This window comes from Cryptomeria japonica, chromosome 2, assembly GCF_030272615.1.
Source record: "Cryptomeria japonica chromosome 2, Sugi_1.0, whole genome shotgun sequence".
In the NCBI taxonomy this organism is placed as follows: domain Eukaryota; kingdom Viridiplantae; phylum Streptophyta; class Pinopsida; order Cupressales; family Cupressaceae; genus Cryptomeria; species Cryptomeria japonica.
The window spans coordinates 299,095,301-299,111,125 of record NC_081406.1 but is presented as its reverse complement, the minus strand read 5'-3'; the positions used below and the strand labels follow the sequence as shown (position 1 = coordinate 299,111,125).

At 34.3% G+C, this 15,825-nt stretch overlaps 1 protein-coding gene across 1 annotated transcript; it reads left to right on the top strand.

Annotated features, from left to right (window-relative positions):
* Nucleotides 1-4,097: 4,097 nt before the first annotated feature.
* On the top strand, nucleotides 4,098-12,013 carry LOC131044387 (uncharacterized). The gene is made up of 3 exons (XM_057977709.2): nucleotides 4,098-4,610; nucleotides 4,820-4,964; nucleotides 11,673-12,013. Exons 1-3 carry the CDS (start codon nucleotides 4,421-4,423, stop codon nucleotides 11,731-11,733), a joined length of 396 nt encoding a protein of 131 aa, XP_057833692.1. The 5' UTR covers nucleotides 4,098-4,420; the 3' UTR covers nucleotides 11,734-12,013.
* The last annotated feature ends 3,812 nt before the right edge of the window (nucleotides 12,014-15,825 follow it).

Genomic DNA, 15,825 nt, shown 5'->3' with positions numbered 1-15,825 from the left:
CAGCTCTACAACAACAATGATGGTAATGATAAAGAGTGTGTGTAAAAGCTTAGTAGAGTGGATACAAAAAAAAAAGAAATAAAATACAATTATTACCTTAGACATGAAACCCTTTCTCAAATCACGTGGAAGGTGATAATGATTTTCTCTCATGATGTCTTGCAAGATGTTAGTGCAACATGATAACAACAAATGATGCTTAATAAAATATTTTAGTATGCTTGATGATAGTCTTCAAATTTCTCTCTTTTTGATTACTTGATATAAATATTTGAATTGCTAGATTGATCATAAGAGTGCTTATAGAGAGTAGGTGGGATTTCAAATGAAAAAGGAAGACACATCTATACATATGACTTGTACTTTTTTGCAAAAACTATTTGAGAGAGGTCAATGACAAGATTACAACTATCAGATGCCCAAATTTAAAATCTAAATATTTGAATTTGGGTGCAAATTGAGAGGAAACTAGCATTGATTTTTAGTGTCCTACCATATTTGGCATTTTAGGGGGTTAGACACTTTAAGATGTTATCTAGTTTAGTAGTTAGGGGCCGAGACATGCACATTTTCTTATGATCAATCAACATCACCAAAACAAGTGCTAAAAACCATATCAAATTATGAGGGGTACATATTTTATGGTGGTACAATCTCTTTCCTTATTTATTATTTTTTGGTTGATAATAAGAGTAATTTTTATTGTTTGTAAAAGAAAGCGATATACATCATAAAAGTTTGTAAACCCATAAGCCCACCCAACAAACCACCAAGATTTCAAAAAATAGTCATTCTCTACCTGCACCATCCATGGACAAAAAAAAACCCAAAAATTCGTTTAAGCCATTCAACCTTGAGCTAAAAAAACTGCTCAAAATACAAAATTACAGAGTATTCTTAACACAAACCTATAATCTTGCCCTGATTCAAATCATTTAAAACCTAAACATTTTCAAGGCTAAGACCCACCAAAAACATCTATGAAATACAGATTGCATAAAAAAAAATTTAAAATAGACAACTACCCGAGACCAAATTCAAGCTTGTAAATATGTCACCTTCCTCTTACATAGCTGAGAAGCCCTGCGTTCCATGAATCCTGCCTCCAATCTTGCTTGGTTCAACTCAACCTCCACCTCCATCAATTACACAAACACCTTCAGTGCCTCCCACCCCCATCGAGCTTCTTCTCTGCAACAAGCTTTGTATCTCCCTTTCAACCACCATACAAAGGCAATACACTTCTCAAAAACCTCATGATTCATGTTTTCAATGCCTTCCCGCACATCAAATCCTACTCCAGGAGCTGCCCATTCAAGAATTGATTCTATCCCTTCCAGGTAATCTTGAGGCACAATTGCTACCATTACTCTCTTAACTATTTCCATCGAGTCCTCCAAATCCAGGCCCCATGCCAGTATTAAGGAATAAACATCCATGTTTGTTCGGTATTTGTGCCTTAAATCCCCAAATCCCTCACCTAAAATCAGTTTCACATATTTGATCAATTTGTCATCCTTGTACAAAAATGTTCCTTTAAGCCTCCTTTCTGACACATGACCAAGGAACGGGCATAACTGTTGTCTTGTCCTTAGTGTGAAGTTTGCTTCCATTTTTCTATGTTAGCATTGAAATTGCCTTTTGCTTCACCATTTCACAATTTTTACTCCACAAAGCACTCAATGAAAACATCGAGAAAGAAGAGCAAATTGAATTCGTATTAAAACAGCCTCCACGAACTCCTAAATTGCCATTAAAGCCAAGTTTGAAAACAATGCTGCCACTCTTCCAAAAAGGTGCACTAGCTTCAATTATGCAATTTTTGCAATCTCATTAGTGTTATGTACCTGCAAACATTCCTTTAAACATTCCCTTCTAAACTTATATTCCTAAAGTCTTCAAACTGCAATTCCCCAACCCTGACAAAAGTTAAAGCCCATTTTGAGAGTTTGTCTACTTCCACATTCCTCGATCGTCTTACGTGGCTAATTCGAAAATCTTCAAAAGCTGACAACTCCTCCACAATATTCACAATGATATTCTGAAGATGTCAGGCATCTATTCTCCCCTTCATAATCACTTGAACAATAATAAGAGAGTCCCCTTCTAAACGAATTCTCTCTTTCCTTAATTATAATAAATATTCTAGAAATTTAGAGAAGCTTATTTATAAATATTTGTTAGCTAATTATAATAATATTTTATAAATTAAGTTAGTTCATACTATACGCACTATAAAGTTTTGAAAATAAAGAATTTTGATTGCAAAGGTGAAATTAGGAAAAAAGTTGAATTACCAAATTCAATAATTGAAGAATTTGTAAATGTTAACAATTTGAGGTTTCTTTAATGAGTTTTTTTATATAAAAAATGCTTCTTATAAGATAATATATTGAATGTTTTAATTATGATAATTTTCATTATGATTTGCAATTCTATTTTAAAACCTAAGAAACATATAAAATATTTTAAAAATTATATATGTTATTGGTATATTTAATTTAGAATAATTAAATAGATCTTTATATATCAAGTAATTGAGGTATTTGTTATTGTTGAAGTAGTTGTTTCTACCTTACCCAAGAACCAATTTGCATGTCATCCTTCACACACAAGAGAAGCAACCCAAGCATATACTATTTCAGCAATATACAAGATGTATTGATTAGAGGTAATGAGGTGAATACAAATGTACAAGAGCCTTGCTTATAAAGGCCAAGGCAAAATTGGGAGCACCAATAAGGTGTGAGGGTAGGTACAACCACGTGAAACAAAATATTAGATGTAGATCTAATAAAATAATATTAAACTTTATCTAACGACCTAGAAAATGATAAATGTTGGTTACCCTAAGTAAAAATCAAGTAAACGTATATAGTTAAAACTATTTACTCCAATAGTTATGACTCAAATTTTATATAGAGTGATTATAAGTAAGCTAGTTTAGAGCCTTCACAATTGTGATTTTATAAATATTTTACAATGTAGGAAATACATTAATGCTAGATTGTAATTGACATGCACTTGTATAGGAGAAATGCACATGTTTTTTAATTCATCTATTTTTGTCAAAATGAAGTCATTAACTTAGGCTCGTAAAAGTATTTTTATCACTACTTTGACCATAATTTGGTTATCATAGTAGAGGTAAAATATTTAGAGGCAATTGACCAAGAATTAAAAATTATATTGTACTTAATCAAATCAAATTATAGGGGAGTCCTAGTTATAGTTGTAGGAACAATAGTGTCCAAGTATAATGTAGGATCTATAAACTCACCTACTTTAAACATGTCATTTATGTTAATTCTATCATCATAAAAAACCTTAAGTGATTCTCAACCTTATTTAATTTATTGTGTACTATTTCTTTTATTTGTGAAGTTTAATTATATTTTTCTAGGGGCTCAAGTCTAATTACAGTTTTTAATTAGTTTTTACCTCTTAGAATTAATATAGATTTTTGCACGGAGGTTTTACTTCTTTACATTTTGATGAACTTGACTTGTTGAACTACTTTAGCTCTTTTTCCTAGAATTGTACCATATTTTTTTATCTTATTCAATTAGATACTTGTGGTCTTTTAAGTTTTATATTAGGTCTGGTCCTTATTATTTTATTAACCTAGTATCTATATAATGTTTTTGCTCATATGCCAAAATATCAACTAATTGAGAACATTCCATGTAAGAGCCCTTGATTGAACCCAACAATGATTATGGACTAAACCAATACAAACATTATTGAAAAATTCATACAATATGTTTTACTTCAATTAAGAGAATACCTTTGATCACACTCCTCATTCACTCTTAATACTCTTTCTCGTATTTTCCATTCTTGATGATACTATTCTTATTTTCTCTACTACATGTCAACTCATCATCAATCATATTTCGATTTTATCTTCCATTTCCACTAGAAATCCCTCATCTCTAAGAAATACAAATTGAGTCAAGTACCTTATTTCCAAGAACTTAAAAGAAAGACATATAATATAAAGAAAGACATATAATTTACTCATTAAGATAGCTTTTAGCATATCCTTTTTCTATTATTTTGAAATACATGATGATATAGAGACCAATGACTCGTTATACTATTTTCTAATGCGGAGTGGAAAACCAGGAATGTACTCAGGTTGAAGAAGAGCGGAGTGAAGATGGGGAAGCACTTCTCCTGAATCCAAATAGCCGTTGAGAGAATGCTCTCGTTATCTGAAACTAAAAAGTAACGTTCGAAAGAAAAATCGAACGTTGTTACGAAAAGCTGAAAAAAAGCCGGAAAAAAAGCATATCGAACGTTATTATGGAGAGCTGGAGAAAGCATAAATAGTTCCATCTCTTTCATTTAGAGAGAGTGTTCTTCCTCTTTGTTTTGTTCTGTTTCTTAGTTCTCTGGCTCTTTATATTTTCTTTCAATGTCTTTTATTGGAGTTTTTAGTTTGTTTTGTTTTAGATTTTCAGTTTGTTTGGTAAGGGTTTTGTGCTGTGATTTGTTTTCTTTTTTTCTTTGTGGTTTTCCTGTTTTACCTAGGAAGATGTGGAACAGAGGAAGGGAAAAGCAAAAGGAAGAGGCAGAGCAAAAGGAAGCACAATTTCTTGTTCTAGGTAATTGTTTTGATGATCAGTTTCTGTGACTAGTTGTCCTTATTTTTTATATTGCTAATTTTCAACTAGATGTAAGCTCTCCTTCAACTCCCATCAATAATTTTGTTTTTAAATACTGTCTGCTAAGAGAATGGATTTATGCACGAATACTTGGCTAGCAGGAAGCATGACAATTCCTGAATTGCCTTTGAATTGCCTTTCTCGTGTAGGGAAAGCGAAGAAGGATGGAGGAGGTACTTTGTCCTTCCTCCCTCCTCCTCAACAGTCAAGAGAGGAGGTACAACAGAGGTTGATAATGTCACAGGGACCTGCCCATTCTGGGTTGAATGACATGCTCTGTGCAACTACGTTAAGGTATGTCTTATCTACTATTTTTTTTTTCTCACCCACTAGTCATTCTCTACATTAAAAATTGTTGTTTATCTTAGTCTCATATTGTAATTGTCTGTTTTTATCTTGATCTCATATTCTAAATGAATTGAAACTGAGCTTGAGAATGATAGGTTGAATGGTTTGCCTGAGAATTTATTGTGTTGTAATATTGGACCTAAATTCCTAATTGGAGTGAGGGTCAGATTTTGACGCTAAAAGAATCCATGAGTTCCAATATACAAACCATTTTCAGAAGAGAGAAATTATAGGGAGAACACCAACATACCAATGTATATAGAAAGCAACAATAGAAACACAGAAAGCATGAACCTAAATACCTAACACAAATACACAACACTTACAAGTTACAACCAATCACATGTAGGCATAGAAAGAAAACCAAATGCTTGTATTGTTACATGTAATTCCGAGGGCATGCTACAACATTACAAGAATACCTGTTCGACACTAAACACCAAAATCATGAAAAGATGTATGAATGCAAATATTGCTATATAGACAACCATGCATCCCTGCCTCTGGGCTCTCTCTGCCTCTTCACTGTTCATGATTATCATATCATACAGGTCAATGTAATTCCCATAATATAATTGTCTCTCTTAGTTGTTGTGCTCTTGATGACTGCCTTCGGCACATAAGAATTTGGTATGCCATGACTGTCCTTGATAATAGAATAGTGTCTTTGCATTTTTTATGACTATCATTTCCTTTGTTTTGATACTTCCATATTTCTGCTGCTCCTTAGAAAATCATACGAACTGGATTGTTACCCGTGGCTCTATCCAGCTATCTCACTCCATAGGCTACTCTATCTCCTTTGGACTGTTCAATCTCCTATCTCCTTTGGACTGTTCGACGTCCATGTCAACTATGAATGCCTGTGTAAAGTCATTCCCTTGTATCCACTGTATATTATCATGTACTCATCTACTACCTTTATGCAATGAAAACTCCCATCGTTGTCTTCCTTATACAGTGACTGCATGCCTATTATCATCAGCTTTGTGTGGTTTGTTAGGGAGAGTGCTAAAATTAATACAAATGATCTATGTGCCATCACTCATATTGCCAGGACTTTACTTGAAGACCAAGGATGCCTTCTCAATGTCACTGTGTATACTTTTGAGCTCTATCCTAGGTGGACTGTGATGCATTTGATTTAAGCCATGTGAACTCTACCAATCCATAGGCTACTCTATCTCCTTTGTCAATGTTCAATGTCCTCTCCTCTTAGACACCCGTAGATTTTTTTTTATCTTGAACCTTTTGCATGCTTGGAACTCTCATATTCATCATATCTCTTTCTTGCTCCATGTACCCACCATTACTGTTCATCATAACTATCAATGACCTTGAACTGTCATTGATTCTCAAGTCTTTTCCTTTATATCTTTGACATGTTATTCTACTTTTAAGACTGTCCTCATATCCCTATGACCTCTATAGTAATCCCTCTGCGTTTTGTCACTGTTATAAGTTATAACACCCTTTCTCTTTTCCATTTATTGTTCTCTCATGACAGTGTTTCGACGATTGCCATGTATTTTCTCTGCTATCTCCTTTGTTACTTAACACATAAAAGGTCACCTCCATGATTTTGTGTGGTCTAAGACTCCCAAAATAGATCTTATCTTCACTTACACGAGTTGATCATTACCTTACATTGTGACAGTCTCCTATTATCTGGCTAGTCACAGCTCTTAACTGGCTGCCATGCACTTGGAATCAATTCCTTGGTATTTATGTTTGTCCATTGTCTTTAAAAATTTTTGTATACCGTCATCGAGGGTTGTATACTCTATCAAGCGTCACTCAACGCTCTCATGACCTCTACTCATTCGCTTGTGAAGCCTGCAACTAAACTTCTCAACATTTTCCAGTCAAACCCATTCTTATTTGAACTTTCTTCATAACTTCCCCGTGGATTGTTATGACTGTACTTTCTCTCTTAAAATTTGTCGCAATACTATCCTCATGTTTACATGGTCAAGGCTTGACTTCCTTCTCATAACCCACCCTTGTGATTTGGCAATTGAACTTGGTGCCATGACTAATATGGTAAAGAAAGTTGTCTTCTAGATCTCTGGGCTGATCTTTATCAACGCGTACCTTTTTTCCCTACTTGTTCACATTTGCCCCCTCTTATCTCTGTCATTGAGAAAGGTTGTGACCTCTGCACTGTCTTGTATACTAACCTCTTTGTTATTTTTACTACGCACTGTCCAAATTTTCATGTCATCATGCATTTGCACTTATAATCTCTATTTATTAGGCTCATGTATTAACACTACCTTCTTTTCTCATTTACCTTCTTGCATCTCTTTTATCCACTTTTGTTGTCAAGCCATTCACACTTGTAGCACTCACCTTATCATTTAAAATGGAAGACACCAAGCATTAAATATTAACAAACATTGTAGACACTGATCTCTGGATTTATACCTGCTGCCACACAAACTCTCAGACATATGTTCTACTTGTAACACAAGACGATGCTCTACAAATTTTCTCCATACACAGAGTAACCAATTATCATTGACCTTCATATTTAGCACTTATGGATAACTTCTTCTGGATTTATACCTGCTGCCACACAAACTCTCAGACATATGTTCTACTTGTAACACAAGACGATGCTCTACAAATTTTCTCCATACATAGAGTAACCAATTATCATTGACCTTCATATTTAGCTCTTATGGATTCCTTCTTCTATGCAATCTTAAACAGGCTATAAATCTTAGCCAAATAGTGGAAGCATATGCAATAGGACTCACCATATCTAGTGCAAAATCTGAGAGGGGAACAAGAAAACCATATAAATTCTTTGCATCCTTCTCCTATCTTGATCCAATCGCTTATGTACATGCTTTATAGATCATAATGAGCTTCAAATGCTTCTCTTCAAGAGAGACCTACGATCCATAAAGCATAAAGCCATCATTCTACCGACATTTGACCTAGTTTGTGAACAAGAAACAAGGATCATCTTCAGTTAACTTTACTTGAGGACCCACAAGCTAATAGACCTCAATTCTGTCACACAGAAAGGCCTACAAATTTCCCCCCGTTAGAATGTCACCTGTACATTCTCACAGTCATGGCTCAAAATCTATCCTTATTTACACAATTTTAATATTGTTAGAACTTAGAAGTACCGATGAGTAACAAACCCAACCTTCTGTGTTGTACATTTCCAAGATTTAATGCATTCAAGGGCAGAAGTACTTGTGTAGTACGTTTGCTCATAAAAGAACTGAAAAGAGCTTCTTTTTAACTGTATTTTAGTATTTGTTAAGGGCTGTTGACATTTAATCCCTTTAATTCTCTTGAATCTCATGGATTTTGAGTTTACAGTTTAAAGATTAAATTAGATCTCTTATCTCTTCATTATTTATTCCTATGAAGGCCATTCAAAGGAGAAACTCCCTGTTAATAACCATTTTGTTGTGTTCAAACATATCAATGACAGCTTGATATTATTCTACTGTCGTTGTCTCATACATTGAATCTGTCTTGCCATTTTTTCTATTTTTTGCCCACATGAAAAATACTCTAACATTGAAGCCACTAATAGTTGTCATTGTCACACGTTTTGATCATGCTCTTCCAGGCTTCTCCCTATTTGCCTTGCAACGTGCCCTGTGCCAAGGGCAGCGATATGTCTTTTGTCTTTAGCATGCCATTGCATCTGTTCATAAGACTAGAAAACATCCTAACCCCAAAAATTCTAAGGCATTGACCATTTCAAAAGTATGATTCCCTACCAGCATTGTACGACACTTTGGATGATTTGAAATTTGATAATAAACCAAAAATCATCAACTTATGTTTTATTGGAGAACATGATTTTGACACTTCAAAGGCTTACAACCAAAAATGGTGACTATATATAACCTTGTTTAAAAACTTCCTAAACGACAAATTATTCAAAATAGAACAAAAAAGTTAAACAGTTACATTAGTGGTTACTATAATATTGTAATTACACAGTATACACTCACTATAGGTCTTGTTTAACATATTAGTAGTACACTTGTAATCATTCTAATGGAGCAAGATCAACACATTTTTATAGTAAAAATTTGATTTCATGAGATGAAATTTCATTAAAATTCACTCGAAATCAAAAGGTCTTAATCTATAACAATGATTGCTTAAAAGTATATGCTGCAGTGATTATATCCTACATGTTCAATGTCAGAAGCAGAATCCCTATAAGTACTGCACATTGACTGCAAAATAGGTTTGATTTCATCAAGACTGTCACACCTCATAGTAAAGCCAACAAAAGATATATGGATACCAAATATGATAATAACCACAGAATATGTTTTCTCTAGTTCTATACCTCACACTAGAGGCACAATTATTAATTACAAACTTAGTTTTCTGGATATCACCAATGCTATGTGGCGTAGGACCAGAGAAATTGTTAAAATCAAGAAACAACTTTTCTAAAGATTGGAGCTTCCCAATGGACTCAGGAACCCTGCCTCTCAAATTGTTGGAACTCAAAGCAAAAGATTTCAAATGCAGAAAGGTTTTCTATAGCATTGGGAACTAAGCCTACGAAGTAGTTATTGTCCAAGAAATTTTTTTCAAGCTTGGTCAGTCCAATTATTACTTGGGTTATGTTGCCCGTTTAACTGTTTATGCCCAAATTTAGAAAGGTTAAGTCTGTCAAATTTCCAATACCCTCGGGAATGGCTCCTGTGTAGTTGTTTATACCCAGATAAAAGAAAGTTTCTCCCTCCTATATGATTCTAAGGAAAGAGTGAGGAGGGATCCATTTATACGGTTCGAGCCTGTAAGATTGTCTAGGCCATACAATGATGATTGCTAAGATCCTTCAAATTTTCTACCTCAGGTGTCATACTACCATACATAAAGTTATTCCTCAAAAATCCCTTCCTCTCTCAGTAATTTCTCTAAATTGAACTATATTTCATTTTCTCACCACAGCTTGACAGGAGGCATTCCCTCTGAATTGGGTAGGTTGGACAAATTGCAATACCTTTATCTGCAGTCTAATATGCTATGCACAATAATCTCCCCTGTGCATTCTAGTTGGGAACGTGGGATAGGATTTGAGACAAACTTAAGTATTGAATTTTAAGTCTTGTCCCTTTTTCTGAATTGGTTTTGTTGCATTTTTATTCGATCGGACTTATGTTGTCTATAACGAAAGCCACAATGGGAACTTTAACGTAGTACCTTCTTTCAACTCTTATTTCCCCATTCTTCTCCTCGAATATTTGGTATTTAGAAGCTTGATCAACTCAATTAAAGAAAGGAAAATATTTTTTATAATTAGTAGCAGACAGAAATGGAGCTGTAAGCTGGGACAGAAAAAATTATGGGTGCTCTTAATCCATGTTGGCAGCGATCTTTGGAGAAGAAAGAAATAAGTGGCCATATTGATGACAAAATCAACATAAAAAATGTGAAGTTTCATGGTCTAGTTAGTGATTTCTCTTAAACATCAGTCTAAGAAATTTATATATTTCAAGGTCCAAAAATTACCAAAATAGATCATGAGACTCAAAAGTAGAGCTAATGTGGTGGTATAGAATGTAGTTTCAAAGCTCTAAACTGGTTATAGCAAGACAAGAAAGTAGATTTACAAATGGAATGTGAACTCATTGTTCCTGAGCATTTCAAGAGCAAATTATAATAGCCACAAGAGTATAGTTCCCATGATATCCAACAAGAATAGATTTAAAAACTAGCCTTTATCAGCATTCAAGGTATGATCTACTGAGCTATCAGCCACTAAAAAATGTTTGAGATAGAGTCAGAAATCTTCTAGATTGTGGCTAGGACTGTGGTAGACTTGTGGAACTATTCTGCGTTCCCCTAAAATCCTAACATCGAAAAGCTTTATGGTTAGTGGTTCCTCCAGGTTAGCCTTCTCTCTTCTCTCGAAACAGGCTGCTTACTAACCACAAACCCTTATATACACAAATTCTGTATAACCAGGTACATAACCCATCGAAACATCAATATGTATTAAGATATGTGTATAGAAAATTCACATACATATTGATACCTTAGAATGAGGCTTCTCTACAAGGAGCAAGGGCAACAGGAAACACTTAAAGAGCAGTAAAATACCTTGGGCCCATCTGTTAACAGATTGTCTCTGTATCATTGGGATGAAAGTTTTTACCCCAACCACAAATTCTAGATCTGCTCTATACAATATCTTGGGGACTCTTTGAAGGGTCTAGATCCCCACAAACCAACAATGAAACTTGCTTTCTAGTGCACAATTCAGATTAATCTTTCATAGATTGTTTATTTCAGCAAAACAGTGAAGATACATTATTCTCTGGCAGACACCTTTAGATGGCAAAAACTGCTGGAGTAAAATTAGTGGGAATACAGAGAATGATCAAACCCTGTTAAAATCCCTGTATATAGATTATTTAAAAAATGCAGAAGAGTTTTTAGTTTATTGAAAGTTCTAGCATATATTGCACCTGATTATGCTAACAGTAAACTGCATTCCAGGACTGTTGTACTCTTCAACAAACGACTGTCAATCCTTGTCAGTCATTTGGGATGATACTGGTGTATAGAAATGACACAATATTTAAGCTGGATTTCATACCACTTTTCTTCTACGTTTCAATTATATTAACATGGTGTTCGTTTTGTTTGCAGGCATACGATGGATCTATATTCCCTAGAGCCAATGCCAATTCAGCTAGAAAATTTGAGGTGATACATGATATTGATATTTAAACTGAAGAAGTTGTTGCAATTGTTAAAATTGATGCAAATGTAATTTGTAAATTGAGTTAGTTTACTGGATAATGCATTATTAAATATCTAAAATAGAAGAAGTTGTTGCATTTTTGAACCAGTTACTGAAATCGATAACATTAATAAATGTAATATGTAAATTGAGACAGTCTATTCAGTAAAATTGATATGTAAACTGATTTATTATTTAATATCATTATTTTTGCATTTGGGAGGGGTTGAATTTGCCCCCTTCATAAGGCTGCAAAGGATGTTAATTAGCCATGGCCATTCTTTAAGGTCTATCTAGTGTTTGTTTTATTGTTTTTTTTACTTTTATACTGTTTTTTTTATGCATAAAATTTAACAGTTTTTCAATTTTTTATTTTTATTTCATTACCTATTAAGTACCATAGTATTCTTGAATTATAAATAAGTTTGGTGATATTCTAATAATTAATGTTGAGTTATAATTACGCTGTAATTTAAACATGTTTGTTTAGTGTTTTATTTTGAAATTCATCTATCATTCATGTGAACTGTGTGTTTGAATTTTAATTAAATTATTGCTTATTGAATTCAGTTTGGGTTTGAATTTTGGAATTGACTTTTGACACATTTTTTTTGTTTAACACTTAATTTTTATGCTTGAATTTTGATACTTTGTTTGCATTTACATGAAGTGTATGTTTGAGCTTTTCCATTTAGTTTGTGAATGTATTTGAATTTTGGCATGCAATAATTGTTTGTTTGAAGTGGCTTTTAAGTTGTTGTTTTTTAGTGTGTTTCACTTTGGCATCTACTAGTTGTTAGAGGTATGTTTGAACTTTACACATTTACTTTGTTTACATTTATTGTTAGAACTTTGGCAATCACTTTGTGTGCATGTTTGGATTTTAGCATCCTTTTTCTATATTTTTGAACTTTGTGCGAAGTGTATATGTGTGTGTTTGTGTGAAACATCCCCTTATTGTTTGAGTTAACTTTGACATCTCGTTATATTGCTTGCTGGTATTCCCTTTTTGTGTGTGTGTTTATATTAAGTGTTATGCTTGTTGTTTGGCATTTAGTTTGTATGTGTGTGAATTTTGGCATACATTTATTGTTTGTTTGAATTGCCTTTTGAACTTTTTTGTTTTTTGTTGGAAGTGTGTATGAACTTTAGGCATTTACTTTTTGTACATTTATTGTTTGAGCTTTAGCATTCACTTTGGGGGCATTACCTTTTGAGGTTCATGTTATCATTAAATTCGATCCCTTGAAGCATCTTTTCTCTAAGACCTATCTAGCGAAGTGGGTTATGATGTTGACTGAATTTGACCTTAAATTTGTTTCTCAAAAAGCAATTAAAGGACAAGCATTAACTAATCATTTAGCTGAGCCTTCACCTCTAATGTTACCTAATCATGAATCCTTTCTTGATGAATGTGTTCTTTCAATTGACACTGACGAAACTTGGGAATTGTATTTCGGTGGCTCTAGGTGTCGTACAGGCTCGGTGGCAAGTGTTGTTATATTTCCTCCTAATAAGAAACTTGTTCCCTTATCTTACCGTCTTAACTTCCTCTGCACCAATAATATTGTCGAGTATGAAGCCCTTATAGTTGGTCTTAGAGCGGCTTTAGCCTTGAATGTCAAACATATACATATCAATTAATCATTAGGCAAGTTACAGGAGTTTATCAAGCTAAACAAGACAAATTATCACAATATCGAGATTTGGCCTTATCCTTATTAGAAAAATTTGATTCCTATACTATGGTGCCTATCCCTCAGAAGGATAATCGACATGCCAATGCAATGATGTGTGTTGCTTCCCTTGTATCCTTAGAGGACCTCGTGGTAGATCTTAAATTTGTTATTCATAACCTTTCTTCTTCGGCTATTGTTGATAATCCTAGCGATGTGGCTTATTGCTATACCATAGAATCTAATGAATGGTACTGGAATATCTCAAGATATTTGACCGATGGTACATTTCCAGATTCCACAAGTAAAAATGCTAGAGCTAGGATTCGTAAGTTAGCTGCAAGATACATTATCCTTTCTAATATCCTTTGGTTTATAATGGTTTTCTTCTCTGTTGTCTCAACAAAACAGAGATCTCGGTTTCTCTCGAGGAGGCACATTCAGGTGCTTGCGAGGGGCACTTTGGGGGTAAAACTTTAGTTCAAAGTTTGCTTCGAATGGGATATTATTGGAAAACCATGGAGAAAAATTTCTTTGCGTTTGTTAAGAAGTGTCATCAGTGTTAGCAACATAACAATTTGATTCATGCTCCTGCACAAAAACTTAAGTCACAAGTGATCTCTTGGCCCTTTTCCATTTGGGGCTTGGATCTTATTGGAAAAATTTCTCCTCCTTCATCCTAAGGACACACTTTCATTATAATTGCTACAGATTATTTTACAAAGTGGGTAGAAGTGGTTCCTCTTCGATCCACTACTGCTGAAGTAATTTGTCAATTCGTCTTAGATAACATTATTGTTCGATTTGGAATTCCTTCCACTTTGGTCTTTGACAATGGGACTTCAGTTAAGAACAAAGATGTGAAAAAATTTCTTGAGAAATAGAATATTCAAAATTCGCTTTTCTACACCCTATTATCCTCAATCTAATGGCCAAGTTGAGTCCTCTAACAAGATCCTTGAACATATTCTTCATAAGATTGTAAACAAACATGGTAAGGATTGGCACACCCAATTGACTTATGTTCTTTGGGCTTTTCGAGCAAGTGTGTGCATAGCTAAGGGTACTACCCCCTACATCTTGTTTATGGTGTTGATGTTATTATGCCTTTAGAGTTAGAGATTCCCTTGCTGAGAATTTCCCTTAAGGGTATAGTCGACGATGATTTTTATCGAGAACAATGTCTTCAACAACTTGAAATACTTGATGAACGACGTATAAATGCTCTTGAGCATATTCAAGCTTATAATAAATCCTTGTAGCGAAATCACAATGATAAGGTTATTCAACGTTTCTTCTCAGTGGGTGACCTTATGCTCTTTGGGCTTGTCGAGCAAGTGTGTGCATAGCTAAGGGTACTACCCCCTACAATCTTGTTTATGGTGCTGATGCTATTGTGCCTTTAGAGTTAGAGATTCCCTTGTTGAGAATTTCCCTTAAGGGTATAGTCGATGGCGATTTTTATCGAGAACAATGTCTTGAACAACTTGAAATACTTGATGAACGACATATAAACGCTCTTGATCATATTCAAGTGTATCATAAATCCTTGTGCTCTATGAGAATCAGCATAAAGTGAATGCTTCACCTGAAGAAAGAGGGAAGTTTAGTCCGAATTGGCTTGGACCATAAATCATCACTAAGGTCTATGGATTAGGTGCCTACAAAATAGCGGATGTGGAAGGTTGAAGCAGTCACCGGTTAGGAGGGACCTCAAAGAGATCAATTCGGATTGGTCTGCAAGAGTAAACACCACGGAAACACAAAGATATGATGGAGGCAATGCAGAACAGATTGAATTATTTCATGAAAATTGATTACAATCAACCGGTAACAATCTGGGTTACAAAAAACCGACTCACGGGCTTGTTAGAACATGCTCAAAGTACAAAATAGGTCACAATAGGGACCTCAAATCTCAAGATCTATCTTCTATGTTCTATCTTCAACCTTCGATACATTCTAAAGCGCAATTACAATGATATATACGATCAAAGGGGATCCAGTTGGCCCAAAAAGGAATCAAAACTCGAAGAACAAGACCTAATGTGTAAAACCAACAAGGTCGGTCTCCGCCAAGAGATTCCTTCGGAAAATCAAAGGATGAAGTGTAGATCGCGGGAAAAGGTCGGCCCACTAGTACAAAAACAACAATATATGACTAAAAAAACTACCAAAAAATTGTAGATAAATGACTAAATTTGATCATGTGACCACTGGTAGCTTATTGCCACTCATAAATCAATTTGGTTAAGTGACCACTAGTTTTTTGGATTGATCGATTTGGTCATCGATTTGGACATTGATTTAGTCATATATTTAATGATTAATTTAGTCATTGGTTGTTGTTATCTGGTCATTTATTTAGTCATGATAGTCATTA

Coding starts and splice junctions, on each gene's coding strand:
- LOC131044387 (XM_057977709.2), top strand. CDS start 4,421: ATGTCTTTTATTGGAGTTTTTAGTTTGTTTTGTTTTAGATTTTCAGTT. Junction 4,611..4,819: donor AGCACAATTTCTTGTTCTAG/GTAATTGTTTTG, acceptor TTTCTCGTGTAG/GGAAAGCGAAGAAGGATGGA. Junction 4,965..11,672: donor CTCTGTGCAACTACGTTAAG/GTATGTCTTATC, acceptor TTTTGTTTGCAG/GCATACGATGGATCTATATT.